The following is a 27905-nucleotide window of genomic DNA, read 5'->3' on the forward strand; positions in this document are numbered from 1 at the left end:
AAGACGATTCCTTGTACCATTCTCGACTCTTAATTTCTTTAAAAAGGGGGTGGGTTTTTTTTCTCTCTCTCTCTTTGGACTCCTGAGAAATGTAGAAAGGAGGTTATAAAATATCTTGAATTTCATAGAAAAATTGATCAAATCCCGGGATCACATTCCTGAAATTCCTGCTAGCTTTGAAAGCTCATTCAGGATTATTTCATGTTAAAAAGTAAAAACATCGGCCCCCAGTCCCCCTCGATCGACTAGAGCTCACCTGAATTTTTTTTTTTTTTTTTTTTTTTTTTTTTGGGGGGGGGGGGGGATGGGGTACATTTAGCAGTGTTCCGGATTCGGGGGTTGGGTCTCCAAGGCAGGAAAAGCCAGCGAAAAGCCGGCGAAAGGGGGATTCAGAAATGTTGGCAGTCCTGAGATAGAGTGGGGGTGGGGGTGCTCTCAAAGGGAGGGAACGAGCATACGCGTACCCTAAATAACATTTAATGGGGGGAGGCCGGGCATCTACTGTACATGATTGCACTTTTTAAGCGCTCGCGCGCTGGCGCACTTTACGTCTGGGCTATAATAATACCTTTCAAAATAACGAAAAATTATTCTGAAGTTTATGAAGTGCTTCTTCGCGCACGTCTCGCAACTATTCGTAATGATAGTGACATAATGTATACGTGTAGGCTATACAGTTATACATACATAAAAAAAAAATAACTCATTTCTCATGCATTATGCTGAAATTGAAACAATCACATTTTTTTCTTCTTCTTCTTCCTTTTTTTTCTCTCTTTTTTTGGTAATATCAGGGGGGGTGGATGATTGTACAGGCCATACCCCCCCCTACTTCAAGCCAGGGGGATGCAGCCCCCCCCCCCCCCCATCCCCCGGGATTTACGCCCCTGCTGGGAACATGCCAGATCACAGGTCACTTACTTGTTGTTTTCAATGCCAGTCTGTTACCTTGAACAGCGCACTGGAGTGTTTGTTATACTATTTGTATATTGGTGTTGTGCGTTGGCCTAATAGATTCGCTACGATTTGATGGGATACATTTACGTGCACTAGCTATTCATAGTATACTCATCATTTTAATTTCATCTGTATTGTAAAAAACTAAATATGTTTTTCCTATCATCAACGTCAGTATTACTCGGAGTTTTAGGGTTTCTCTTCTGTTTATGGTTCGTTCGGCGTCCAAAAAACCTTCCACCCGGGCCATGGTCGCTGCCAATCATCGGATACCGATTCGACTCGGGTCTAATTCACGAGGCTTTCGTGGACTTGACGAGGAAGTATGGGCCAGTTTTCAGCGTTCGGCGAGGCCCGTTTCTCTTCGTTGTCTTGAACGACAGGGAGAGTATGAAACAAGCTCTGGTGAAGTCAGGAGAATTTTTTTCAGAACGATTCGTACCAGGGCATATCAGATGGGGAATTCCAGATGCTGAAAAGAATGGTAAAGTAGGCCTTTATACCACATCCCGCTCGTGGATTCTTAAAAAGGCGTATTCAAATTGTTTATAATAAAATATAATCTTTACGATTTAAAAAGGAACTTACCCTGAAAACATTGAAGTTTTTCTAGTTTACAAAATTCCATGAGCATGAAGGCAAACAGAGTTGAGGCTGTATGTGTATGTATTATTTTAAACCAAATCTGCTTCATCTTTCTTACAGCTTCCATTAGTTGGAGTAATGGCAAGCCATGGGATGACCAGCGAAAATTCTCCCTTCCTGCTCTTCGCTCCTTCGGCTTTGGTAAGAAGAGCTTAGTACCTCAGATCAACCTTGAGGCTCGTTATCTAGCTGATGAAATCAAGGCTCTACATGGTGAACCAATGGATCTATCGGGTGTGTTGAATAAAGCAACTGCTAACATCATAGTTCAGCTAATCTTCAGTCGTCGATATGAGTACGACGATCCCGAATTTATTGGAGCTCTGGAGGCAATGGCGGATATTTTCAGCCTCGTCTCAGATACTGATCCAGTTAATGTCTTTGAATCACTTGTTCATACTCCGTGGTACAAACCCTACCGCGATTGCACGTTCAAGCTAAGGGACTTCATCATGTCTCATCTCAACAACCATCAAGAAACTTTCCAGAAAGATAATATCCGGGACTTCGTTGACGCGTTCCTAGCACACGATATCTCGAAAGATTACTCCCTGGACAAGTTCTGGAGGATTTTGTTGGATTTCTTTGCCGGGGGCACTGAAACCACAGCGGTGGTGACTTCATGGGCGATACTCTACCTAGCTGTTCACCCAGATGTACAGAAGAAGGTAGAATGATTGATTGATTGATTAATTAATTGAATTATCGATTGATTATAGTACAAGCACTATATTCATAATATCACTAGATCATGGACTATACAAGAGATACGAGAAAGAAAAATTGAGAGAAAGACAGAAAAAAGGGAGGGCACATACATGTAATTGATCGACGTCCTGGGGAGGGGTCTAAAAAAGTTCAACCGATCATGTATTTTTTTTGGGGGGGGGGGGGAACATGCCCCCCCCCCCTGTGGCTACGGGCCTGTGTATTGACAATATCTTATGCTTGAGTGAGCAGTTGCTATTTTCGAAAAACTCGTAAAAATTGGTTTGCGCAAATAAAAAAACTAGGCATTAATTGCAGTTGCTCTGTTAACTATCACTTAATGATTTGAGGCATCAGTTGATCTTTGATCTTACATGTGCTGTCGTGCACGGTGCACCTCTACTCCCTCCCCCCCCCTCCCCCACACACCCACAAACGCACACACTTGCGCATAACATAGTATAGATATATCGACTGCTATGAGAGGAGGCATGACTGTTTCAATAGGCTCAATGGGACGTAAGATCCTGATATGACCCCGAGGCGCGCCGCGGCGCCCCAAACAGCTTTGTCTCGAATATTAAAGCAGTCCATATATCAGTTATATACCGAATTCACCAAATAAAATCTTCAAAGAATTCTTACCTTATTCCTTTTCTTGAGTAAAAATTTAATTTAAAAAAAAACCACAGAAAATCTATGATACTGTCTGTTAAAGGGGGTGTAGCATGACGATACGTAAACATCCATTATGGACATGACATGGTCGAGTGGGGGGGGGGGGATAACATTTCCCGAGAAGTTAGCATACATTTTGTTAAAATACGCATATAAGGGGTTGAATCTTAAAGTGTATTTTTTCATCAATAGGTACAAACTGAGTTGGATGTAGTTGTTGGGCGTGGCCGACAACCCAACACCAATGACCGCCCAAACCTTCCCTACTGCGACGCCACCCTGATGGAGATTATGCGCATCCGTCCCGTCATCCCGGTCTCTCTGCCTCACATGACGTCTGCAGATGTCTCCCTTGGACCTTATACTCTTCCTAAGGGGACCATCGTTATCCCTAACCTGTGGGCTGTTCATCATGATCCCAAGGAGTGGTGTGAACCACACCTATTCAACCCAGACAGATTTCTCAGTGCTGATGGTCAAACAGTCGTGAAGAACGAGGCTTGGATGCCATTCAGCATTGGTAAGATAGCTCGTGTTCCTCTTCTTAGGGAATGAACTCGTAATGTATCATCAATTATAATACACCGTTCACATTTCGCCTATTTCCTCCCATATGCTGTCATAGTAGAGTTTCTCCCATGAAAGACAACTGGAGCCTGAAAATAGGTTAAAGGAGAACAGTTTATACTTGATGGTCTATACCTGATACTTACAATTATGCAAGCGTTAAATAGGCAAAAATAAAAGCAACTCTTTGGGATTTTGAAAAATGTTAAAGTGAAGGGGTATGAGGAACTAATCGTGTTCAAGTCTGTACCAAAATTTCTCACGTCATGTTGATAGCTACTGTAAGCGAATCCGGCACGGGAGGAGGCATTGGGCGGATTGCGTTATAGATTATTGCAGAAATGGTGTCTGAATTCTAGTAAATGACTAGTGAGAAAAAGAATGGTTATAATAATTCTCCAAGTCATCAATTTACCAAATATCGGCATTTTCCTCCTCTCCGGGCAGGCCGTCGTGATTGCCTTGGTATGCAACTTGCCAAGATGGAATCATTTTTGCTCTTCGCCAACCTCTTCCAGCAATTCGACTTCAAGCTTCCTCCCGACCAACCAACCCACAGCATGCGAGGTCACCCTGGGCTCTCTATGCCTCCAGAATCATATAAGATTTGTGCCATTGAACGCTGAGTTTGGCTAAACATCTACCATCTTAATTCCTCCCTTGACAAATCCTGGATCATTACATTCCTTTGAATTTTATCAGGTCCATTCCAAATAAATTTGAAAAACATACTCCCCATTTTCTTTAAGAGCCAGTTTGGTACTAACAAAGATGAAAACATGTACATAAATTTTGACATTCCAAAGGATTTGATAATTTGAATTTTTCCGAATAAGTTAAATTTCCCATTTTCTACATGTTTAAAGTGACTTGTAATAATGATGATATTTCTTCTGCTTTTTTAACATGAATATGATCCGATACCAACATAAGTACCAAGTACATTAATAATATTAACAAAATTCAGGTATATATCACTTATGTCGAAATCATTCAGTACCATAACAATGTGTTCTCTACTAAGATGTGCGTAGGACGTACTGCTTGAACTATTCATTCTATCTACCTTTGGATCCATAGCCACATTGAAATCTCCTCCTGTTAAAAACATGATATCATAATCCCAATTCAGACCAAAACTTCGTCTGCTCCTGGTAAATGTTTGGAGCATAAATATTCGTTAACAAGAACATCTTTCCCATATTCCTACCCTCATTATAATATATATCCTTTATTTATGAGTATATTTTGAATCGTATAATCTAACCCTTCCCTAAAACAAATGATGGCCCCACGGCTATTATTCGTTCCGTGAATAAAATACACATTACTTTTTATATGGTCCTTCCAAAACACTTCTTCATCTACCGTACTATGTATTTCTTGCAAATATGTTATAAACGATATTTTTATCATATCAAAACTTGAAAATCTTTTTCTTTTATGTATACTCTCTCATTCCACGTACATTTAAGCTTAATAATCGAATGTTCCTAGTTATGTATTAAGATAAAGTATAGCAACATCAAGTAAAAAGTATCATCGTTCTTTTACGTTTTCTTGTTATGTTTGTTTTTGGACTTTTGTTTTCTTTTCTGCTTTCTCTTTCGTTAGTTGAGGTTTTCGCGATTTCCGGAGATTCCGGCATTACTTTTGCTTCATTATTGCTGGTATATATCTCTACTGAACTATCTTCCTCTACTCCTTCTAATGTATCCTCTTTCACTTTAACTTGGTTTAGTTTTGATTTTTGTTATTACTAGTGCAATGGTAATTATATTACACTGTATATGCTTCTCCTTTTGTAATTGCATATTGATCATTTTTGTATACTTGATGAATTTTCAACGCTTCACTGTCTTGTAACCCATTATGAAAATGTTTGATACTTATGATACTTGTGCATGGCATAACCAAAAATGGTGAATTTCATTCCAATACATTTGATTTCATTTGATTTTATTTATTCGTCCAGCAAGTTTTTCTCATTGTATGTTTTAATTATAATGGTGAGTAGAATGCTACTACAAAAACTACTACTATATACTACTACAACTACCAGGCACGGATCCCCCCCCCCCCCACAAAAGAGAGAGAGAGAGAGAGAGAGAGAGAGAGAGAGAGAAGGGAAAGGGAAAGAAGAGAGAAAGGGAAAGAAGAGGAAGAAGAAAAGAAAATGGAAAATGGAAGAAAATGGAGGGGATCTGGGGGGGGGCGGCCGAAAGAGCCTTGCCTTCCAGGCTGTTGCCTACCCCCTCATTATAAATAACAATAAGAGAGAAGGAAGGAAAGGGAAATGAAAAAGGAAAAGAGGAGATAAAGTGAAGGGGGAAAAAGAGGAAGAAGAAAAGAAAAGAAGGGGCATATCAGTTGCGATTTTCTCGCCAACAAGTGGATCGAGGGAGAGGCAAATCCCTTGCCTCTCCCCCTCCCTCCACCTCGCTCTCGCCAAAAAAGGGGAAAAGGAACGGAAAGTTAAAGAGTAGAGCTAAAAGGGAACAAAAAAAAAAAGGGAACAGAAAAGAAAAGGATGAACAGAAGGGGAGAGATCAGTTGCGATTCATCCCACCATCAGCGTGTGAATCGGGGGGGGGGGGGGGCGAAAAGCCACTAGTAAAAACGACAAAAGAAGAACAAGGAGCAAGTAGGGACAGGACTGTTTTTCCTCTAGAACGTGGTCGCAAAGCCTCTCAAGAAATCGAGTCAAAGACAACAAATTAAATCCATGGTGGCTAGAGAATCATGTTAAGATTATTTTATGAGTTGACAAAAGGCTGTTGTAAAGGGCTGAATGTGTAGGTCTTTAATTTGCAATTTGTCTCTGTTAAAACAACGTAGTATGTAGTTCTGGCCCGAACCATCAATTTAGATTATAAAACAATATCACGATATCGATGTGATAGAACATTCATATTTAAGAGAATATAGATTTCAGCTCAGCGATTAGCAGGGAATAAGATGATAATGATAAGCTGGTATAGCGTAGTTGATATTATTAGGTATAGCACACCAAAAATAATTACAACAAACACATGTTATTTGATGGTTGCAAATGATCAAGCTTTATGAAAGCTTCAAAAAACAAAAAACAGAATTGAAATCGGTCAATGCGTTGTGATTTTATACCATTTGTTTGATATCACAAAATTACCGAAAAACCTGCCAGAAATGGTCAAATTGGCAAAAATGGCAAAATTCGACAAAGTTAACAACTTAATTCATCACTTTCTGGGACACAAATAATGAATTAAATTATCAGACACTAAAATATCATTTGAGGTATAAAATAAAAAATAAGAAAATTCATATATCTATTACCGTTTTGAAGACAGAAGCCAACAAAATAAGTAATTTTTGCCATTTTTGCGAATCAATCTGCAGATGTGAAGTCCGCCTAATTAATATGCGCATATGTGATCAAATCAAAACCGGACATGATACATCAGTGAAACCTATGTATATCAGACAGGTATGGAAATATATTTCATTTGAAATATTAAAAAAAAAATCGAATATTCATCAAATATGCAAATTAGGTCATTTCAGCTAATTATATATTCGCCCACTCATTATGCAAAATATGAAAATCAAACTGTTTATTTTTGGGGCATTTTTAAAATCATACATTCATAGATCATATTTACACCAAGTATTAACCTTAAATTCCAAATATTTTTGCAATGCCAATAAAATATGGCGATAGAAATTACTTGGATCACCGTCACAGCTGTTTCCTCATATGTTTCACAAATTTTTCAGAAAAACCGATCGTATGATAGGAATTTGTAGACGTTCAGCTATATCACAGTATCTTTGGCTATTTAAAAGATATCAGATTTAAGGATTTATGAAGATTTTCCGAGAAACCGTTCAACAGGCCATAACAATCCACAGGGACTGAATTTTAGAGTACCAACAAGTTTGGTGATCCCAGTACAGTTGTGGCTACCTTGAGTGTAAATAACAAATTGATTCAATGAGTGAAACACATGAGGATATTGCATTTTTGTAGGGGAGTTTTATACATTGAGGTGCATTTTCACCACGCAGAATAGCAGCGCGAGTCAATGGGCGATCAGCGGACCATGTCACACATGGCTGAAAAGACAATATTCTAATTAAATAATTTAACATATATCCCACATGCCTATAACAATGAACAACACAGAATTGTAGTTAAAGGTATGCTCGAAATATATATGAAATACAAATTTAAAAATATTGTTTAGTTTTGTTAAAATAAATTTACCAAAATTACTATTTCTACCAACTGACTGATGTGTGTGTGTGTGTGTGTGTGTGTGTGTGTGTGTGTGTGTGTTCGTGGGGCAGACTGTGTGCACAGGCAGTATGATCACCCTAATATCATATTTCTACGCGCTTCAAAAGTACTTTACATATTATTACTTATGAAATAGATGCAAGAGAAGGAAGGCGGGGAAAAGAAGAATGATGACAAATAAGAAGGAAAAGCAGAAGACGGGGGAATACAAAAGTAATTATTTTAAGATGAAAAATTAGAACGTTACCAAGTGGATATTTGATTTGATTTGATTTATTTATTTGTTTTCATGGTCTTTTTACAAAATTACAAAACCTAATCATGATAATAAACATATAAAATGAATTATACACCATCAAAGTACAATACTTATACACATCAACTTTAACATAAAATAACCATGAACAATTAAAGATTGCCACTTAAGAAAAGTTTGAAGTCATGGTAATATTCGGGTATATTTTGAACGGTGTACTAATTTACGAACTGGTCTAGTGCCATGCGATGCTCGGCCAGTTCCTCGGGTACCTATGGCACATAGAGGAGACGATTCGGAGAACCGGGTCGAGCGTCGGCAACCACGTCCGTAGTTGTGTCATCCATGATCTTCTGCTTGAGATCGCGAGGGGACATTCCCTCAGAGTTACCAAGAGCGATAGCTACAGCACCTGTTTAAGGAAGCCACAGAATTTACACTGATTAACGTCTCATTTTTTTTTTTAGTGACGTTTTTGCATTATCTTTTGATTCAGAATGCTAAGAATTACACATTATACAAGAGTAGAAAGGACAAAATTCACAGAAAAGTCATGAGTCAAAGGAATGTAATATAGGCTCTGTCATTTAAAAAGAAAAAGCCACTTCATTGTAAAAATAGCCTAAAGTGTCTAAATGAGCAGTGCGGTGTAAAAATATCAAACCGCTAATTTTATATACAATTAGTGGCAAAGGTTCGGTTAAATTTTGTTTCAAAAATTCACATTGGTTGCTTTGATAAATATTTTTTTGACACTACGATGGAATGGATAATAGTGAATTTTGGAAAATAAAAAGTTCAGAACTGCTCATGATTGGGGGGTAAGGACATGCATCAAGATGTTTGTATCTCGTACGCCAATCACACAAACCAGACCAGCACTTTGACGATTGACCAACAATCTGTCAGTTTTAATCGGTTTGGCGGTGCGACTCGGGTTTTGATCAAACCGGTAAAAAGCCAAACCGACTCCAAACCGATCAATCATTGGTTATTCGGGGTGATATTTTTGTTTAGGGGGGTAGGGGGCTGGGGGGGGGGGTACTTGTATGATGGGATGCGAATGAAATGGAAATGAAGTAGGCTTCTCATTAGGGAGAGGATGCCATCTGATTTGCCGGTGATCCGGGCTCGGTAAACACAAAGGATTACGGTCGATTACAAAATATAAAATATAAAATAACAATTCTGATAGGTTTATTGTCAGCCTTTTGATTATTATGTGCAAGTAACAATGATCTGGATTGGTCATTGCTATTCAATTAGCAATTGATTGCGGGGCCGTGGTTTGCCCCGCCGACAATGGCTCCGGGCATTATTTTTTCGTCAATGAAATAGTGATATGGGATTAGGGTCGGGATTCAATTTTAGGTTGACAGGTTGAGTCTAGGAAGTTGACGCAAAGCAGTTTACCACAGAGCAAGTGTCGTATAATCAGCCAGTCCGGAGAGATAAACTCGTAACAAAATGTAATGCTTATATTCTTATTGAGTTTAACTTTTTACTGGTAAATGTCAAGGTATTTTGTTGCTCCATGGCCGAGATTAAGGAGGGGGGGGGGGGGGTCAGGCGGGTAAATAACCCATCCAATTTTTAGGTTTGAAATACCTGCAACGTGAGGACAAGACATTGATGTTCCACTAAAAACCTCTAGAACTTCTCCACCACGTATTGACACACTTGGGATTCCAACACCAGGGGCAAAGACATCCACACAGGCTCCGTAATTAGAGAAAGAAGCTCGACGATCGTTGAGAAATGTAGCACCCACGGTTATCGCCTGTATGGGAAGAGAAATCGTCGGCTTCATTCTTAACGACAAATTTAAAACACTCATCAGTCAAACCTGTATTTTAGACCACTTACGGGAGACAAGTAGAGCGGTTTTCATACACTGCTATAGGCAGGTGGTCCTATGTACAAGTACATTTTTTTAAAGTTGCCTTGGACCCTCTGAAAACCAGCGATATCATGTTCTTTTTGCTTAGCAGTGCTATCCACCCGTATGTAATATTATGTATATATTTCGCTTTGTATATTTCATATTGTTTTTTAATACGGAAATAGATACTACCCCTTTTAGTTTATGTTTTAATGATAAACTGTATGTTGAAGAGAAACACGAATTGTGGTCTTTAAAGACAGATGCTTTTCTATACAAGTCGTTACTAAAACAGGCTTCACCGTCTTGAATGGTGGACGAAACAAATGAAAAACAGCAAATAAAGTGAATCATTTAGTTATTAAGAATTTTTCTCGGCATGCATACATAAGAAAATGATTGCGTGCTCGATCTTGAAAGTGAAAAAAAGTCAAAAACTACCCCCCCCCCCCTAGCCTATAATCTAGGCGGAGTGCCGAGATTTTTTCTTTGCTTCGCGACTCACGGTTCGTAGTCTCGCCGTATCAGACGTTCTGCTTAGGGTTAGTCTAGCAGCAAAGAAAAAGGCTCGGCACTCCGCCTAGATTATAGGCTACTCCCCCCCCCAGGACAGTAACCCCCTGGAATATTATACTCCGCTCAATTACCCCCAAGGAACCCCCCCCCCCTGAGGACAATTACCCCCTGAACATTACCCGTGGACTAATACCCCCCGAGGAAAATAACTCCCACCACTAAAATTAGCCCCTAGGACAAAAATTATTAGCCCCCCTCCAAGAATAACCAAGGACACCACCCCGAGGACAATTACCCCCATCCCTAAAGAAAACCACCCTAGGACAACCACCTCCAAGGACAACCAAGATAAACTACCCCAAGGACAATTACCCCACCCCCCCCCTTCCCCCGTTCATTATAGGCCAAGTCTACCCTGATAATAAGTTCTTTTAGTTGGGGGGGGGGGGGGTAATTTTCCTGGTGGTAATTGTCCTCGGGGGGGGGGGGGTTAGTTTCCGGAATGTAATTTTCCGGGGCCCGGGGGGATTGCTAATTGGGTAATTTGTCCTAAAACCGCACCTACATATATTGCTTGCCGGGCAGTAACTGGTTTAAAGATCCCGCTGGTTCCAACATTTTTTCTGACTTGTATGTTTTTCAATCACAAGAGCGAGCACGCTATCTTTATCTAATGGGTGTGCAAGCCAAACATTTAATATACAACAATTGAAACTTCTCTCAGGACGCTTAACATTCAAAGTAAATCATAATTTCATACTTTAAAATTCATTATCAACGTGTGTTCACTAACCTGTGTGACCCTGGCCGGGGATTGCAAACAGGAATTATTGTTGGAATTACCAGCCGACACTACCGTGGTGATGCCGGCATTGATGATTCCCCTGACAGCATCATCCAGAGCCGGCTGTATCCCGCCTCCCAGTGACATGGAAGCCACGGCCGGCTGCTCAGATGATTTCGCCACATAATCACAGCCTGAAAGTAAAATTAGAACTGACCTGAACTATGATATCACGATTTGACTCTAAATATATTTCACAAGTCACACCGCAAAACCGACTCTATAACGACTCCAAACCGAATCTATAACGACTCCAGACCGACTCTTTAACGACTTCAAACCGACTGATTCTTAATCATTGGAGGCAATGTAATTTCTTGTTCGGCCTGTTGTCGGTGTACTGTCGGTTTCGTGGGTGTGACTAGAGTAGGGAGTATTGTAGTAGGTATTACCCCCTTCACATACACGGATTTTTCTTACGAGTCCTTACAGATCGCACAAATTCACGGATCCTTACGATTTGGCCACTTTTACGACCGGTTTAAGAGTTATTACGAGCTGTTTGCGGTTTATTACGGATTAAAATCGAAGATAGGTGAGCGAAGTTTTCACTACAGTGGTCCGGTTACATGGAATAGGTTACCTTGTGAATTACGCTGTAGTATGTCAATTGAAGTATTTAAGAAACATCTCAAAACACACCTATTTACATTGTAATTAACTGCATTACATTTTCTAGCATATTTTTGTTGAGTTTTAATTCTTTGATGTATTTGTTTTGTAAAGCGCTTTGATCAGTTGTAAACCGGATATAGCGCTATAAAAGAAACAATTTATTATTATTATTATTATTATTACGAGTTATTACGATGTATTTACGGCAACAGTCCACGATTTGGTACGAGTTGTCACGGATAACTACGAGCAACTAACGTGTTAATTACGACCTGTTTACGTGTTGTTACGAATAGTTACGAGTAAGTTACGAGTATTTACGAGTCCTTACGATTTTTAGCCAAAAAATAACAACTGAAAATAAAGTGTTCGAATTTGCAGATTGTATACCTTTCCCCAAATCGTAAACAGTTAGTAAGCATACGTAAAGTAAACGTATCTATTCGTAAAGTACTCGTAACTACACGTAAAATGCTCGTAATAACCCGTATCAATCCGTAAAGCCATCGTAAAATGACCCGAATAAAATCGTAAACGACACGTAAGCACACGCAACCATCCTTAAACTGCTCGCAATAATCTGTAAATAATCCGTAAAAAAATCGTAAACTAACCGTAACGAATCGTTACAAAAATCTGTTACGAGTCATTAACGGCATCTTGTGAGCAGTTTACGGATGGGTACGTGTTGTTGCGAGGCGGTTTACGGATGGTTACGGATTGTTACGAGCTATTTACGAGCTATTTACGGACAAATCAAACCGTGGACACTCGTAAGAAGATTTTTGACATGTCAAAAAATTTGCCTCTCCTTTCACGGATCCTAAAGAGTGCCTAGTATACGAGTTCTGGCGAGTTGTGACGAGTTATTTACGGATGCTTGCGATTGACTACGAGTTGGCGATCCGTAAAGACTCGTAAGAAAAATCCGTGTATGTGAAGGGGGTATATATCAGGGAAGGAACCCATGACCATCGCATCTCGATCGATACAGTCAAGTATTTAAACATCTCCACTACGACTCCTTGTCTGCGCTTATTAAGCATACCAAGGTCATTCGCCTCTGTATTCAAATGCAATGTTTGCAACGTTTAATTTGCCTTTACTTGCTGTAGTTTATGTTTAACAATAATAATATTGGAGATCATGATACTCATAGCGCACACTTCCCAAACGCTATAAGTACTCAAAGAATTCCTTCCTGCTGTTACACATTTAACACCTTGGTGAAGAGTGGCAAATATAGATTAATTGCCGAAGGCCAGGACAATAGTGTCGCGTTGGGCCTCGAACCCAGGACCTTCGCATCTCTAGTAAAGTGTTTCAACTTGCCAACAGTGCGTAACCTAATACCTAATTTCCGCTTCGCAGCGCAGCGAGTTCCAGCTCGGATCATACTGCTGCAACTGACCTAAGATGGCGCTAGAAGTAATGTTTCTTGGCTTTAAAGGGATCCGGTAACTTTGTCTTGGATCCTTTAAAAATATAATCCTTGATTTAGCTCATGCTGCAATGATAATTATAAACCTTTAGGTCAGTCGGGAACTCCATGACTTTTGCAAGCCGATCGCCTGTCTGATTATCAAGATATTAATGATTGGAATTACAAATTTTGAAAACCGTTCGCCGAACGGTTTTCATAACACTACAGTCTATTGGGGAAAACGAGTATGGTAAAACCGGTCACTCAAAGATTTTTACTTTTTAGAGGCACTTCTCGATCATTTTGAAGCGCGATTTTTTAGGGCTTCAACATTACACCATATCACAGACACTGGTAACATGTAGGACCGTGTATCTCAGATTTAACATTGTTAAACGATCCCTTTAAACTAATTTGTCTAACCTGCAACGACATCGGCAGTTGAACCGGATCCATCGCAGTCAAGAACACGCACTCCAAAGAGCTTGACACCCGGGGCAACTCCAAATATCTCTGCCCCAACGGTACCGGCACAGTGGGTCCCATGACCGTTGCAGTCTATGCCCTGATAATAGTAATGATAATGGTAATAACTAAAACATCAAAATCAAAAACTTCAACTTCATGAAAGCGATGATGATTACGATGAAAATAATGACTATAATTAGTTCAATAAATATAATGTAGCTACTATCAATACACTCTACTGCGCTGTGATGAAGAAAAAAAAAACTCCTAACAGTGCTACTTTACAGACACACAATAAATACAATATTTTAATTCCTGATAACAAGAACGTCTTCGTCAGAACTTTAAAGACAGCAAACGATGAGGCTTTTCTTATGTCTGGCGGTAGGGTATTCCAAAGCTTTGGATCCCCCAATCAGTGATATTTAGGATACGCGTATGCTCGTTCCTTCATTTCTTTATACTTTTTATAATGTCTATTTGCTTACCGTAAACCAAAACGTCCTCTGTTTCTTCTGGCCGGTACTTTGTTTATTTTGCTCTGACCTTTGTTTAATTGTTTGTTAATTGATACTTTTGTCTGAGTACTTTGCCGATAGACGGTGTATTTTGCTCTGACCTTTGTTTGTTTGTATGCATCTTTGTTTGTTTGTATGCATCTTTGTTTGTGTGTATGCATCTGTGCATGTTTTGGTGGTTTGAGTTTAATATCCTTTTTCATGTTCGTGATAGATGTCTATTTCCTTACCGTAAACCAAAACGCCCTCTGTTGTCCTTTTAGGATAAGTTCGTGCGATGATGTGATGTCTGTTGAGTTTATCCTTTTTCATTTTCGTGATTGATGTCTATTTCTTACCATAAACCAAAACGCCCTCTGTTTCTTTTGGGTACTTTGTCTATTTTGCACGGACCTTTGTTTCTTTGTATGCATCTTTGTTTGTTTTTGTGAATGTTAATATTGGCCCTAAATGGTCACCCATAGCGGAGTACAGCACAAATACGTCATAATGGCAGTTCCCTTCTGAACTTATAGTAGACGATAACAGTCTTCTTATTTTGGAAACCTTAGTGAATATACATATCTTACGAACCAGATTGTTGTATCAAAATGTGATTTTTAATGTCCTCTACATAATGACGTGGGTTACAATTAAGGGTTTCATTCTCCTTTCATGGCAACCTATGTAAGTTAACAAAAAGAGGTGTAATATTTGATTGTTGTTATAATACTATTATTACTACTAATGATGTTGATAATAATAATAATACAAAGAATGATGATGAAAATAACAATAATAAAATTGTCCCCGGTTTTTTTTTTAATCTAAAAAAAAGAACACATCCTAATAAAGAACTTTCAATCTTAACAAAAAAATCTCGGCAATGTAGGACACTTACATATGCTTGAGTTCCAATGGCATCGTAAGCTACTTGTGCTCGTCCTCCAAAGTACACACTCTGTGGATAGATGCCTGTATCGAGGACGTAAACATTGACCCCGGAACCATTACCTGTAGAAGGAAAGGTAAAAGCCAGCGGTAAGTTAGAAGGGGTAAGCATTTTTTTTTAAATAACGTAATTTAAACGAAAAATCAAAGAATAGCAAATTTAAAGAACCGGTTGGGGATTCTCACATTCCTTCTTCTACACCTGTCTCACTTTAACAATAAAGATCTTTCTATAGGCGGGGGGGGGGGGGCTTCCCTTTATTACCGCTATTGAGTGGTAAAGGATTGACATACATATACAGGAAAAACAGCTGTACGTGGGAGAGTCTATTCGACCCCCCCCCCCTCCCCCACCCCCACATGTGAAATTTCAGTGGAAAGAGTTATTTATAGACAGAAAAAGGTAATAGTACTATTCTGGGTAAAGGTTAGGAGGGAAGGGAGCAGGCAAGATTTTTAAAGATTTGTTATCAGGGGCGGGGGCTAATAAGGAGGCTTGTGGTTCTTTAGTTCATTCTTTGGTTCATTAGTTTTATACATGTGCTTTCCTTACATTTATTAATATTTTGGATTTTTTTTAAATATAATTTGTTTAAACTCTTATCATGCCACAGGGCTAATCCCCATTGTGTCAAGCCCCAAATCCCCCGTGCCAGGTTTATTTTGAGATTATCTGATTAACGCGATGGTTCTATGAATAGCGCATGCGAAACACACAGTACAGTCCAATGAGCATGAACAATAACTACTATTACGAATGCGTGCAAACATGCACAATGCAGTGAAGAAATGGTTTGCTCGCATGTACAAAGCACGATAACGGTAGCATGCATGCAGCCTTATGGCAGGCTATGAGTTAAAGGTGGGGGAATAAAGCTCCCAAACCTTTTCTAGAACTGAGTGGGATATTATTATAACATCAACTCCGATGAACTTTGTCAGAAATCAAGTACCTACCGGAGAAACTGTAATCTCCATCAAGAGGCAGTAGTCGCTGGCTAATACGGTCCAAGCCCCATTGTGCCACGGCATGGGCCCTGACCACCCCGTCCTGAGAGATGTACTTTATCTCATCCCGGGCTAGCAGCTGATGGGTGAATCCAAAATAAAGTCAATCAAACAAGAACATAGAACAAAGTAAAGTGAATTCTTTTAAAATCCGCTACTTGATTTGAATCATATACGGTCAAACCTGTCTAAATGATCACCTTCCTATGAAGGCCACCTGTCTGTAGTGGGCATGTATTTTGTATTCCTCGAGAGAGAAAAAAAAGTTGTAGAATCTGTTTATACAGTGGCCACTATTTTTGTTACTCTTGCGTGGCCGTAATAGATAAGTTTTATCCTATTTCGGTTTCATTAATAAATATGTACATGATAAATTACGATTCTATGATTAACACCGAAAATGCGGTGTATGAGGAGACCAAATTGAATTAATAAAAAATAAAAACGTCAACGGATCATTATTGACCCGAATGTATCTCTTCACCGGGAGGGCATGCTAAAAAGCCATGCGTGTATGACACTTAGTTAGACGTTAGAAAGGTTTAACAAACAAAACAATTAACAGAAATAGAAATTGATATTGTGATGATTCGACCAATATCCAATGTAGCATTTCGTAAGTACACTAAAAGTACACTAAAACTAAAAAAAAATCCCCCCCCCTTCCGACCAGCAGCACTTTCACATCCAAAAGGCACGGTAAACATGTGAATAGGAATTTGGTTGTGCTTGTCAGGGATCTTTAAGATTTTTCATTATTTTAATGCGGCGAGTTTTTTTTTTTTTTTTTGGTCTAGCAATTTGAAAATTTGACATTTTGCTACGTTGGGGGGGGGGGGGGGTGGGGGGTAAGGTCACCTTTTTTACCAAAAAAAGGGGGGATTTTAAGGGGGTATAGGGGGGGGGTTTACACACATAAAAAATCCGAAGGGGGGGTTTAACCCCCCAAACCCCCCAACCCCCCCCCCCCCCCCCGGTGTACGCGCCTGCTCACCACACCCGCCCGGACATGCAATCCTTCTTAAACATGATCGCAAATCCAATCCAGTAACGTGTGCACTGGCAAGCGTAAATTAGGGTTGGGGCTCCTTTTTTAGAAACATGCCCCTATGGCTGATTAAATAACGCCTACCTCAGTCTTACCTCCCCCCCCCCCTCCATTAAAAAAAACCCACAAAAAGTAAATCACGTGTCTACTTGGCTTTCATACATGTTATTGTCATGATACATCGCTTGTGTATGTTAATTTTATGGTATTTAATTATTAAAATCACTTCTCACTTTAATAGGCCATGCGGGGAGGTTTGTCATTTTTTCGATGTGCTCTGATCGGATATTTAACTTTGCAGATAAGTCACCCATCGGGAATGTTGAATGGCAATGAAATAATGATACTTCGTTCTTGTATTAACAATTCATGTGTAATTTATAAATTTGATAACTTTGCAATTCATGTGTAATTTATAAATTTGATAACTTTGTAATTCATGAAATATTTTAATATTAGGCAGAACCCTCACTCAAAGGGTAATGATAAATTTGTAATTAATTCTGGCTACTGGTATCTTTCACATAGCCTTGAAGAAAAGTATAAGAGAAATCCAGAACCTGAAAACTAAACACTTTCGGTGTAAATCTGGATTTCTGCTGTCCAGATTGAAATAATTTGTTGTTTAACATGTAACATCTCTCTGTGCTTCATTATACGAATTTGTTTCCCAAAACACGCTTGATCCAAGAGCAAGATTTTTTTTTATCATAAGATGGATTCTTATTTTGCCTAAGTGGCCGTTGTTTTGCAATGAATTGAAAACAAGTAAAAGAGGAAAATATGTGCAACAATGAAGGAAATTCAAAAGACATTGCAAATCGCCCCGATTGCAAGTAGAATTCTGCTTCTTAGGGGTCCTAACCATTATATTGTATTATGTCATTGTAAATTGTCTTTATAAATGTTAAATACAAATTTAAATTGAAACTGAAATTGAATTGCGGGCAAATTCAGAAGGGGGGTTGGGGTTGGGGAGGGCATAATCTAAAGATTTTTGACAAGCCAAATTAGTTTTAAATTTTCTGTTTTCTTACATGTATTTACCCACACTCTTTGAAGATGTTCGTATCCTCAGATGCTTTTGCGGTATAAAAAAAATGTGTTACATGTTTGTTTTATATACATATGGGCCTTATGTTATGAACCTAGGCTGTAGGGGCGGCAGTTTCGCTCCCTAAGTCCTCCAGTGGTGTAATACTTAGCATTTTTTTAAATCGCGACTTACCTTTTCGACAGCTCTCTTGGAGAGTTTAGCGGAGAAGCCTTTGATGGCCTTGATGTAGGTGTGCTTGACAGTGGCACCACTGAAGATTCCTGAACGATCTCCCAGGATGAGATTCTTGATCGGAACCACGTCATATCCAGACTACAAAAGAATGAAATAAAACAAAATTCGTCCCTGACATCGTCTGTTTGGAGCCCGAAGGCGTTACATATCAAATGTAAAACCCGTATACCCATATACTTTAACAAAGTTTTAACGCTCTTCTGTCTCTAAACAAACAAAATAGCGATAAGCCAGAGGCGGCGGAGCGAATTTCAAAGTGGGGGGGGGGGGGGGGCACCAACAAAAAAAGGCACTTTCTGGAAAAAAGGGCACCTTCAAAGGGAAATCCTCAAAGATAAATTTTTTACAAATGTTTAGATATTGGCATATACCCCTATATTGTAATTACATTACCAGGGATGATTACAATATTTTTTCTCTTTTTACATCATACTTTGCAGTTGGGTATGATGGTCTGAAAATGTGTAAGATTTGTGGGGTCGCAGTGCGAAAAATTACATCTTATAAAGAGGAAACACCCAATACATTCTCATAACGGAAGACTAAAAATACCTTGGATAAGTTATATAATTATAACATCTAGGCTATAACTACGAACGATAGTAGCGAGCGAGCTTTGGGGGAAATTGCTCTTAGTCACTTGACATTAGGGGACGTTTAATGATGAGAGGAAAAGGGACACTTTTCGAAAGGGTTAAGACAGTATGTCTTATTAGAAAAGTTAAAATCACTCTGTTTGGAAGATTAAGCACAGAGCCTTTTGACGTATGAAATGCGTTAAGGCGTAAAGAAGCTGTTCTTCAAAGTCTAGATACAATGAGATAATGAGATACATGAGATAATCCCACGCCCACCAAGGTCTGGGAGATGGATTAGCTCCGCCTTTTATAAGCTTGTTTGTGCAAAACAATCTTGGCGGTAAGGTTTTCCAACAGTGGCTTAATTTGCCCTGGTAAAAAACATAGGTAATGCGCTCGTTCCCTTTGTTAACTCATATACTGTTGTTATATAAATAGTTGGGAAAACGTTTTTTTTGAAATTTCGAATTCTGATCATAAATATCTTGATAATCAGACAAGTGATCGGCTTGTAAAAGTCATGAGAATCCTGACTGTCGACCTATAGAGGTTTGTAATTATTAGTGCAGCATAAGCTAAATCCAGGATTTTGTTTAAAATCTGAGACAAAGATACCCAATCCCTTTAATCTCATCGCATCTTCAATGCTATTTGAATAGTTTGATGACAATAATGCCTTTTCACGTTTGAAATGTGCTAAGAAGCTTTCATCACTAGTCTAGACGCATGAGATAAAGCTAAAATCACTCTGTTTGGAAGATTAAGCACAGAGCCTTTTGACGTATGAAATGCGTTAAGGCGTAAAGAAGCTGTTCTCCAAAGTCTAGATACAATGAGATAATGGGATACATGAGATAATCCCACGCCCACCAAGGTCTGGGAGGGGCGGGGATTAGCTCCGCCTTTTATGAGCTTGTTTGTGCAAAACAATCTTGGCGGTAAGGTTTTCCAACAGTGGCTTAATTTGCCCTGGTAAAAAACATAGGAAATGCGCTCGTTCCCTTTGTTAACTCATATCGTGCCAAAAACACCGGTCCGTGACTGCGGTGGCGTTACCAAGTCCCTCGGAGTGAGCTGTCGGTCATATTTGTTCGTCGTCTCTTCAATGCTATTTGAATGTTTTGATGTCAACAAACGACATTGTGATTGTATGTAGCGTCACATGGCAGATAATTCATCAGTATCAACTTGATAAAAAAAATGAAATTGAACCCCGAGCCATACACACTCGACTACGCACCCCCTCTCTATCTCTATCGTCATCAGACAAAGTTGATTTCTCGTTATGCGATTGAATGAAACCATGCGAAATCATGTAGCGTACAATCTGAGGTTATGGAATCAACATGATGCTGAAGGGCTGTACGTGTACTGTACAAAGAAATGTTGCTAAACGAACGTTTGACATAAGGTTGCGCTCCACAATGTGTTTTTTACCTGCCATATATCGAATACAAGGTCACCCTCACTTTTCAGGGTATATATATTTCTTACGATACTTTACCACGTTAACCTAAAAATAATTTTGAAAAAAACAATTTTTTTTCTTCACCTTTCAACCTTCGAGCCGCTTGTTGGCGCGGCGTGCACCCCTCCGACCTTTGAAACCCTGCGTTTTTTCCCACAAAACTTGTCGTTATAAGTGACAAATGACAGTTTTTGTTATAAGCTAGTGAAATCTTTGCTTCTGATTGGTTATCAACAGATTTGTCACTGATATTTGTAACTTGTCATTGAAAGAGTGCATTGTGAAACACCCCCAGACCCGCCAGTGCTAACGGCACAATAACAGCCAAAATGTGTAGTGTAGAACACTGTTTAAAATGCCCGATCTTTAAAAATCCTACCCTTTAAAAATACAAAGAAGCACAGTGAATGAACATAGAGTCAAAGAAGAGGTTTAATTATTTTTTTTAAAAACCTTAGGGGGTGCACATATATACTCATAGCGGTGTTTTTCGTCAGAGTTGAATCCCTAGAGGCTGAATTTTGCCCCTTTATGATCGCTACAGTGCCGATGGCCTGGAACGGTGTCTAAGGAGTAAAGGGCGTGACACTCCTACTGATGTTTTTTTCTTCGGCGGAAAATTAGGGAAATTTAAAGCGCCTTTTTCGGGGAGGGGGTGTATGTTTTGCAAACTCTGTTAAAGCGAAAATGTAATGAGTTGTTCTTCCAGTAGGAAAAAGTCTGAACCTGCCAACTCCTTATTTTCCCCTTATTTTTTTCTTCTTATTTTTCCTTTTTTCTCTCGCTTGTCTGAAGAGTTGTGGTACGTTATTATACAAATAAATATGCTAATAATGTTTGCTACCCTCACCTTCATTACAATGATGTAGTGGTCGTCTATCGGTTCAGCAACTTTGTGAAACGTAGCATTTTTAGCCATCCCACTCGCCAAAAAGGCAGTCAAAATTGCGAAAATCAGCATCGTCGTTCTCGAACTTTGCTAACTGCTTTGCACACCGTTCAACCGCCCAGGGTATAATGATTTTGTTTGTGCGATGCTAAGCCTTTTATACAGGTTCGTAGGGTTAAGCGTATTGTCATTCAACAATGCCACAAATGATTGATTGATTTTATTTGCCAAGCCTCCACCATACAACAACATAAAAAGAATAACAGATCAAAATAAAGTCAGCTTGAAAAGTCACCCACGAAAGCTCGAGGGCTCATTTTCAGTCGGGTCTCCGACATACACGTACACAATTAATCAGTTAAAATCGTATTATTTACAGATAGATAAGTTTTTTTTTATTAAAGACGATGATGATGATAATAACAACATTAACATAATAATGATAGAAATGATAATAAGTACAATAAGTTTCCATAAAAGAGGGGGAGGGGGAGGAGGAAGAATAGGAAAATAATGATGAATACTGTATGTTGAATTTCTAAAACGTACATAACATATGTATATACACATTTAACAAGTATGAACCTGGCAGAGGAAAGAAAAGAGTTCTTTATTCAGGCTATTTCAATCTTGTTTTTCAACATGTCATTCGCTTCTCTCCTCTGATTCTCAAGTGATAGGTATTCCTTTAATTTCCTCTGAAAATGAGCAAAGTTTTCTATTTCCTTTATATCATTAGGAAGGGAACACCTATGTTTTATGGCAATGTAATAAACGAATTTTCAACACTACCTACTCTTTCTGATAAGTTACAGTTGAATCGGCTATTTCTTGTATTATAATTATGTAAGTCAGTAACAAGATCGAAATTGAGTCGAATATAATGGTTCGACCAAGTATGATATATTTTATGCACGTGATACAATACGAGTTGCTTTGAACTTTGATTAACTTCAAGAAAACTGACTTAAAAAAAAAAAAATCGATGTAGCCAACATGAGTTCTTGGACCAGAGCACTGAGTTAAGGAACACCTGAGGAACACTGCACATTATAGGCATTAGTTTGGAACGAATATCATGTATGGCCACTACTTGGTGTCGATTAGACAAGTAGAATCTGAACCACTCTAAACCTGCCTTGTTAATACCCATTATCTGCAACTTTCCCAATAAGACCCTAGCCATAACCACGTTATTTATTCTTAGGTGATCTGCCGCGAAGCGTGGTAGAGCACCTATTGATTTCGTCAAAAAAATTTAAAGGTAATCTGCCGCGAAGCATATAGCAGAACAACTATTGATTACGTCAGAATCTTTTTTAAGGTGATCTGGCCCGAAGCGTACCAGAACACCTATTGACTACGTCAAAATCTTTTTTTCGCGGCAGATCACCTATTGATTTTGTCAGAATCTCTCTTTTTTCTATTCTTTCTTTATAAAATTTGTTACGTGGATATTTCACGGATTGCATGGTGAATGACCATGCAGACTTTCATTGCATGTGGCATATGCAAAGTCATTGACCTTTAAACGAAGGGATTTTTTTTTACTGATGGATGACGTTATCTAGGCGCCATTTTGTTTATCATAGCCCATATTTACTACACGTTTCAGACCTTTTTGAACATTTCAATAAAATTCCCGCGCGGACACAAACGCGTGCCGTCCATATACTGAATGTATTTATTAAATTGTTGTCACTTGTAATGTGTTCCTAATATTAGTCTTAGCAATTTTCGTTTTTTTTTATTTTTTTTTAAATCATAAATTCCGCAACAAATGTATAATATTTTAACAGTTTATCATGCTAATAATTTAAATTACGTCATAATTAGGCAACAGATAGTACTGCCATGAATTTATCTCCCTTGTTAATATTTTTCTCTTACAAAAACAACGAACAAGGATCATACAATTCTTTTGTATTTTTTCTTAATAATTCTATATATCTACCATTGAATGTACCCGAGGCTATGATTTCTATGTCTTGATTTAGTTTTAATTTATGTTTATAATTCTACATTTATATTGCGCACAACTCTGCCAATATTTAGGCATCCTATGTTTCCTGAAGAACGAGGGACTTTCCTCACTTATTTTTGGCTATTAGTGTTGTAAGTACCTAGCTTCTATTTGCCTTCACACTTATTATTTTTGACTGTGCGCTCTCACTTTATAAGTGCCTTTCTCTTCCCTCTTATGTTTCACAAAGACCCTTTTTTTAATTTCCTTATTACCTTCCGCAAGCGGCCTTATAGTGGGGGCTGTTAGGGCTAAATAGGGGATGTTTGGTGCGGATTCTTCTAAAAGCACCAAATTTGGCCCAGAGGTAGGTTACACCATACTATTACGATTTCTGCCGGACGCCAAGAAGGGCGCCCTCTGTGTATGCCATATTGGGCAAATCCAAAATGGCCGCCATCTGACTTAACGGTCAAGCCTAGTTCCAAAAGGAAAAGCGCTTGTATGATAATAGTTTATATAATTATGGGGTTTTGGGGGTCAGAGAATCTGATTATAATGTTCTTTCATTGATTTGAGATGTCCTTGGGGCTGTAATATTGGTCAAATCCAAAATGGCCGCCATCTGAGTTACATGTCAAGTGTAGTTACAAAAGGAAATTGGCTAGTATGAAAAAAGCTTATACATTTATGGGTTTTTTTCGGGGTCAGAGAATTTGATTATTATTTTTTTTGTGTGTGCTCTTTTTAAATTGTATTCATGCAGTACAAACTATTAAAAAAACATACAGCTTCATTGGTCATATTGCTCCGGTTGTCTCATTTCCGCTCGCTGGACGAATATAGCAGACGGCAATCGGCGGATTAGACGACACTTGGTAGTGAATTTGTATGTGAGATTGCTTTGCTAAATATAAAATACAAGAACATTTTCCATCTTTAAACTAACATTGATATCTGATAATTAAACAGTTATTAAAATAAACCTACTAAACTACATTATACCATGATATACTTGACTTAAAGTAGGGGATTTTGATGTGGTTGCACCCCTCTGTAAATAATCGAATAGTCCATGGCGATCATGAATATTCATGTTTTTGTTTACCTCGGCAAAATGCTTGCCAAAACTAAATGGAAAAATTACGGTGGGGGGTTGATTGAAATGGACATAATGAACCTATCAGAAGTGATCTATAATAATTCATGCTACTTATCCTTCGTGTGCTTGACCTATAATCTTACCATCACGTGGTAAATTGCGTCCAAAGTTCGACTTGTTACACATGTGCTATATAGCCAATGGCGAGCTAGCGACCTATTTTGACCAAATTACGGTGGGTGAACTTTCAAAAGTCAATGGGACAAAATTGCACATCCCTCAAAAAATACATAAGATAAAAAAAAAATACACAGTACATAATGTTTTCAAATTAATGATACTGAATGAATATTATAAATCAAAGCCTTACGCACAGACAGACACACCACACACGCTCTAATACTCAGACCAGGCGCATACGCAGGATTTTTTCAAGGGGGGGGGGGTTAACATTTTTAAATCGGGCCAAAAATTTCGCAACGACTCAGCCAGCCGCTGAATAAGCGGGGGGGGGGGGGGGGGGGGGGGGGGGGGTAAGAGGACACTTTTTTTTTTTTTTTGGTCTCGAAATTTGAAAATTTGACATTTTGCTCCGTTGGGGGGGGGGGGTAAGGTCACCTTTTTTAGGTCATCCAATGGGGGGGGGGGGGTTTAAACACATACCTCTGCGTACGCGCCTGACTCAGACACACATACAAATGTACATATCCCCCTCCCCCTTCATTCTAAAGCTCAACAAATCCCCTTCCCTCCCCGAGCATTCACATCTACACATTTGTTGGAAATCCTGTCTCTTCCTTTTCCTTATGACCAAATTATATAAAAATGTTTGAGTCTGAGAAAGAGGTATTTGCCTCGCCGTCCTTAACTATAGAAGTTGTCCCATTTTCTGAAGTGAAGTGTTAAAGTGCCCCTCTCCCCCGTTAATTCCTTTTCTTCTTGCCTATTTTCTATAATTCTTTTTTTAATTTCTTGGGGAATTGGGGGTCTATTTTTAGTTGAACTATATTTAAAAATCATATGTTTTGTTAAAAGAATAATGTGATATAACAATTGTTCTTCTCCCGCATTGGATTTTTTTTGTCCCGATATCAATTTCTTGCCAGACGAGTGTAGATTTTTTAACGCTGATAAAGCAAAAAGGTCACCGCAGTCCTTCCAAATATTTGCTACCTTTTCACAGGTAAACAACAGATGTTCATAGGTCTCTTCGTGTTTATTGCAAAAGGAGCAAAGATTACTCACTGCATGTTTGAAAGTATATAGATGCTTATTTGTATAAATTAAATTATAGAACATTTTATATTGAAAATCCCTCAGCTTTCTGCGTGGAATCCGAGTGGATTTTCGGGGTCTTAAGAAAATGATTCTCGTGTCATTGTCGACCATATTATACGTACGTTCTAAGTTGCATGAAGCATAAAGGAATAAAAAACTTTGACGATTTGTTTTTAAGCATTATCTTCAAGAACCCGGACAGCTTAAACTGTATTATCCTTAAAAATAACGTCTATAATTACTCTGAGATGAAATATAATACCAATACGAATTGCATTATGCAACGTCTAGACATAGAGGTCGAATCTCAACTTTATTTTTCTTATTCTTCTTTTACATTTCGAAACGTTGCATGGGATCTTAATCCTGGTTTTTCAACATACATCAAAGCCCCCAGTTAAGCATACTTTGAATCTGGTCACGCTTTGAAAAGTTCGTGGCCTAGCATATTGCTTCTGTTGATGATCAAATAAAGAAAGCAACTTTTATAGATCAGGGAGAGTGTGAAAAAAGCACACAGTAGGAGCAGTGCAATTTAAATATCAAGGGATGGATTAGAGTTTATTTCTAAAACGAAATGTAAGGGCTATTTTATTTTCTAGAGTCCTTTCACTTCATTTAAGAAATAACCTCTCTTAATATCTTAGAGACACTTTCTCTTAAAGTTAAATAACCTCAAGAGCACCTGGGGCTCCGCCTCGGAACCCCCGGTAGGGGCTCTGCCAGGCCCCTAAAGCTGTGCCATATTGTACGGATCCATTAGAAAGCAAAATAAGCCCAATAAATAATTCGTTTATAAATACATATATAGTTCTCCCATGCAAACTTTCCTCCGTGAAATGCATAATAAATTCGTTTTCGAGGGTTGGCAATGAAAATAGATAAACAGTAGGAACAGACCATGAATAAAGAAATAAACAGCTTGGTTGATTTGTTTTGAAGCATTATCTTCAAAAACCCGGACAGCTTAAACTGTATTATCCTTAAAAATAACGTCTATAATTACTCTGAGATGGAATATAATACCAATACGAATTACATTATGCAACGTCTAGACATAAAGGTCGAATCTCAACTTTATTTTTCTTATTCTTCTTTTACATTTCGAAGCGTTACATGGGATCTTAATCCTGGTTTTTCAACATACATCAAAGCCCCCATTTAAGCATACTTTGAATCTGGTCACGCTTCGAAAAGTTCGTGGCCTAGCATATTGCTTCTGTTGATGATCAAATAAAGAAAGCAACTTTTATAGATCAGGGAGAGTGTGAAAAAAGCACACAGTAGGAGCAGTGCAATTTAAATATCAAGGGATGGATTAGAGTTTATTTCTAAAACGAAATGTAAGGGCTATTTTATTTTCTAGAGTCCTTTCACTTCATTTAAGAAATAACCTCTCTTAATATCTTAGAGACACTTTCTCTTAAAGTTAAATAACCTCAAGAGCACCTGGGGCTCCGCCTCGGAACCCCCGGTAGGGGCTCTGCCAGGCCCCTAAAGCTGTGCCATATTGTACGGATCCATTAGAAAGCAAAATAAGCCCAATAAATAATTCGTTTATAAATACATATATAGTTCTCCCATGCAAACTTTCCTCCGTGAAATGCATAATAAATTCGTTTTCGAGGGTTGGCAATGAAAATAGATAAACAGTAGGAACAGACCATGAATAAAGAAATAAACAGCTTGGTTGATTTGTTTTGAAGCATTATCTTCAAAAACCCGGACAAAACTGTATTATCCTTAAAAATAACGTCTATAATTACTCTGAGATGGAATATAATACCAATACGAATTACATTATGCAACGTCTAGACATAAAGGTCGAATCTCAACTTTATTTTTCTTATTCTTCTTTTACATTTCGAAGCGTTACATGGGATCTTAATCCTGGTTTTTCAACATACATCAAAGCCCCCATTTAAGCATACTTTGAATCTGGTCACGCTTCGAAAAGTTCGTGGCCTAGCATATTGCTTCTGTTGATGATC

At 38.5% G+C, this 27905-nt stretch overlaps 2 protein-coding genes across 2 annotated transcripts; one reads left to right on the plus strand and one right to left on the minus strand.

Moving 5' to 3' along the window:
* The first annotated feature begins 883 nt into the window (after positions 1-883).
* On the plus strand, positions 884-4331 carry LOC578056 (cytochrome P450 2J2). The gene is made up of 4 exons (XM_778245.4): positions 884-1441; positions 1663-2270; positions 3181-3508; positions 4003-4331. The coding sequence occupies exons 1-4, from the start codon at positions 1108-1110 to the stop codon at positions 4179-4181; spliced, it is 1449 nt and encodes a 482-aa protein (XP_783338.2). The 5' UTR covers positions 884-1107; the 3' UTR covers positions 4182-4331.
* A 3598-nt stretch (positions 4332-7929) lies between these two features.
* On the minus strand, positions 7930-21714 carry LOC577978 (aqualysin-1). The gene is made up of 8 exons (XM_778174.5): positions 21533-21714; positions 18574-18714; positions 16247-16376; positions 15240-15352; positions 13797-13938; positions 11285-11469; positions 9702-9873; positions 7930-8505 (listed from the first exon to the last, which is right to left on the minus strand). Exons 1-8 carry the CDS (start codon positions 21641-21643, stop codon positions 8366-8368), a joined length of 1134 nt encoding a protein of 377 aa, XP_783267.3. The 5' UTR covers positions 21644-21714; the 3' UTR covers positions 7930-8365.
* Positions 21715-27905: the final 6191 nt, after the last annotated feature.

This window comes from Strongylocentrotus purpuratus, unplaced genomic scaffold (genome assembly GCF_000002235.5).
Source record: "Strongylocentrotus purpuratus isolate Spur 01 unplaced genomic scaffold, Spur_5.0 spur5_scaffold_19, whole genome shotgun sequence".
NCBI classification, from domain to species: domain Eukaryota; kingdom Metazoa; phylum Echinodermata; class Echinoidea; order Camarodonta; family Strongylocentrotidae; genus Strongylocentrotus; species Strongylocentrotus purpuratus.

Excerpts from the sequence above, each read along its gene's own strand:
- LOC578056 (XM_778245.4), top strand. The coding sequence starts at position 1,108 with ATGTTTTTCCTATCATCAACGTCAGTATTACTCGGAGTTTTAGGGTTT. Across the intron at positions 1,442-1,662 it reads TCCAGATGCTGAAAAGAATG|CTTCCATTAGTTGGAGTAAT; the intron begins GTAAAGTAGGCC and ends TCTTTCTTACAG. Across the intron at positions 3,509-4,002 it reads TTGGATGCCATTCAGCATTG|GCCGTCGTGATTGCCTTGGT; the intron begins GTAAGATAGCTC and ends CTCTCCGGGCAG.
- LOC577978 (XM_778174.5), bottom strand. The coding sequence starts at position 21,643 with ATGCTGATTTTCGCAATTTTGACTGCCTTTTTGGCGAGTGGGATGGCT. Across the intron at positions 13,939-15,239 it reads CCATTGGAACTCAAGCATAT|GGCATAGACTGCAACGGTCA; the intron begins GTAAGTGTCCTA and ends TACTATTATCAG. Across the intron at positions 9,874-11,284 it reads CCCCGGCCAGGGTCACACAG|GCGATAACCGTGGGTGCTAC; the intron begins GTTAGTGAACAC and ends CTTCCCATACAG.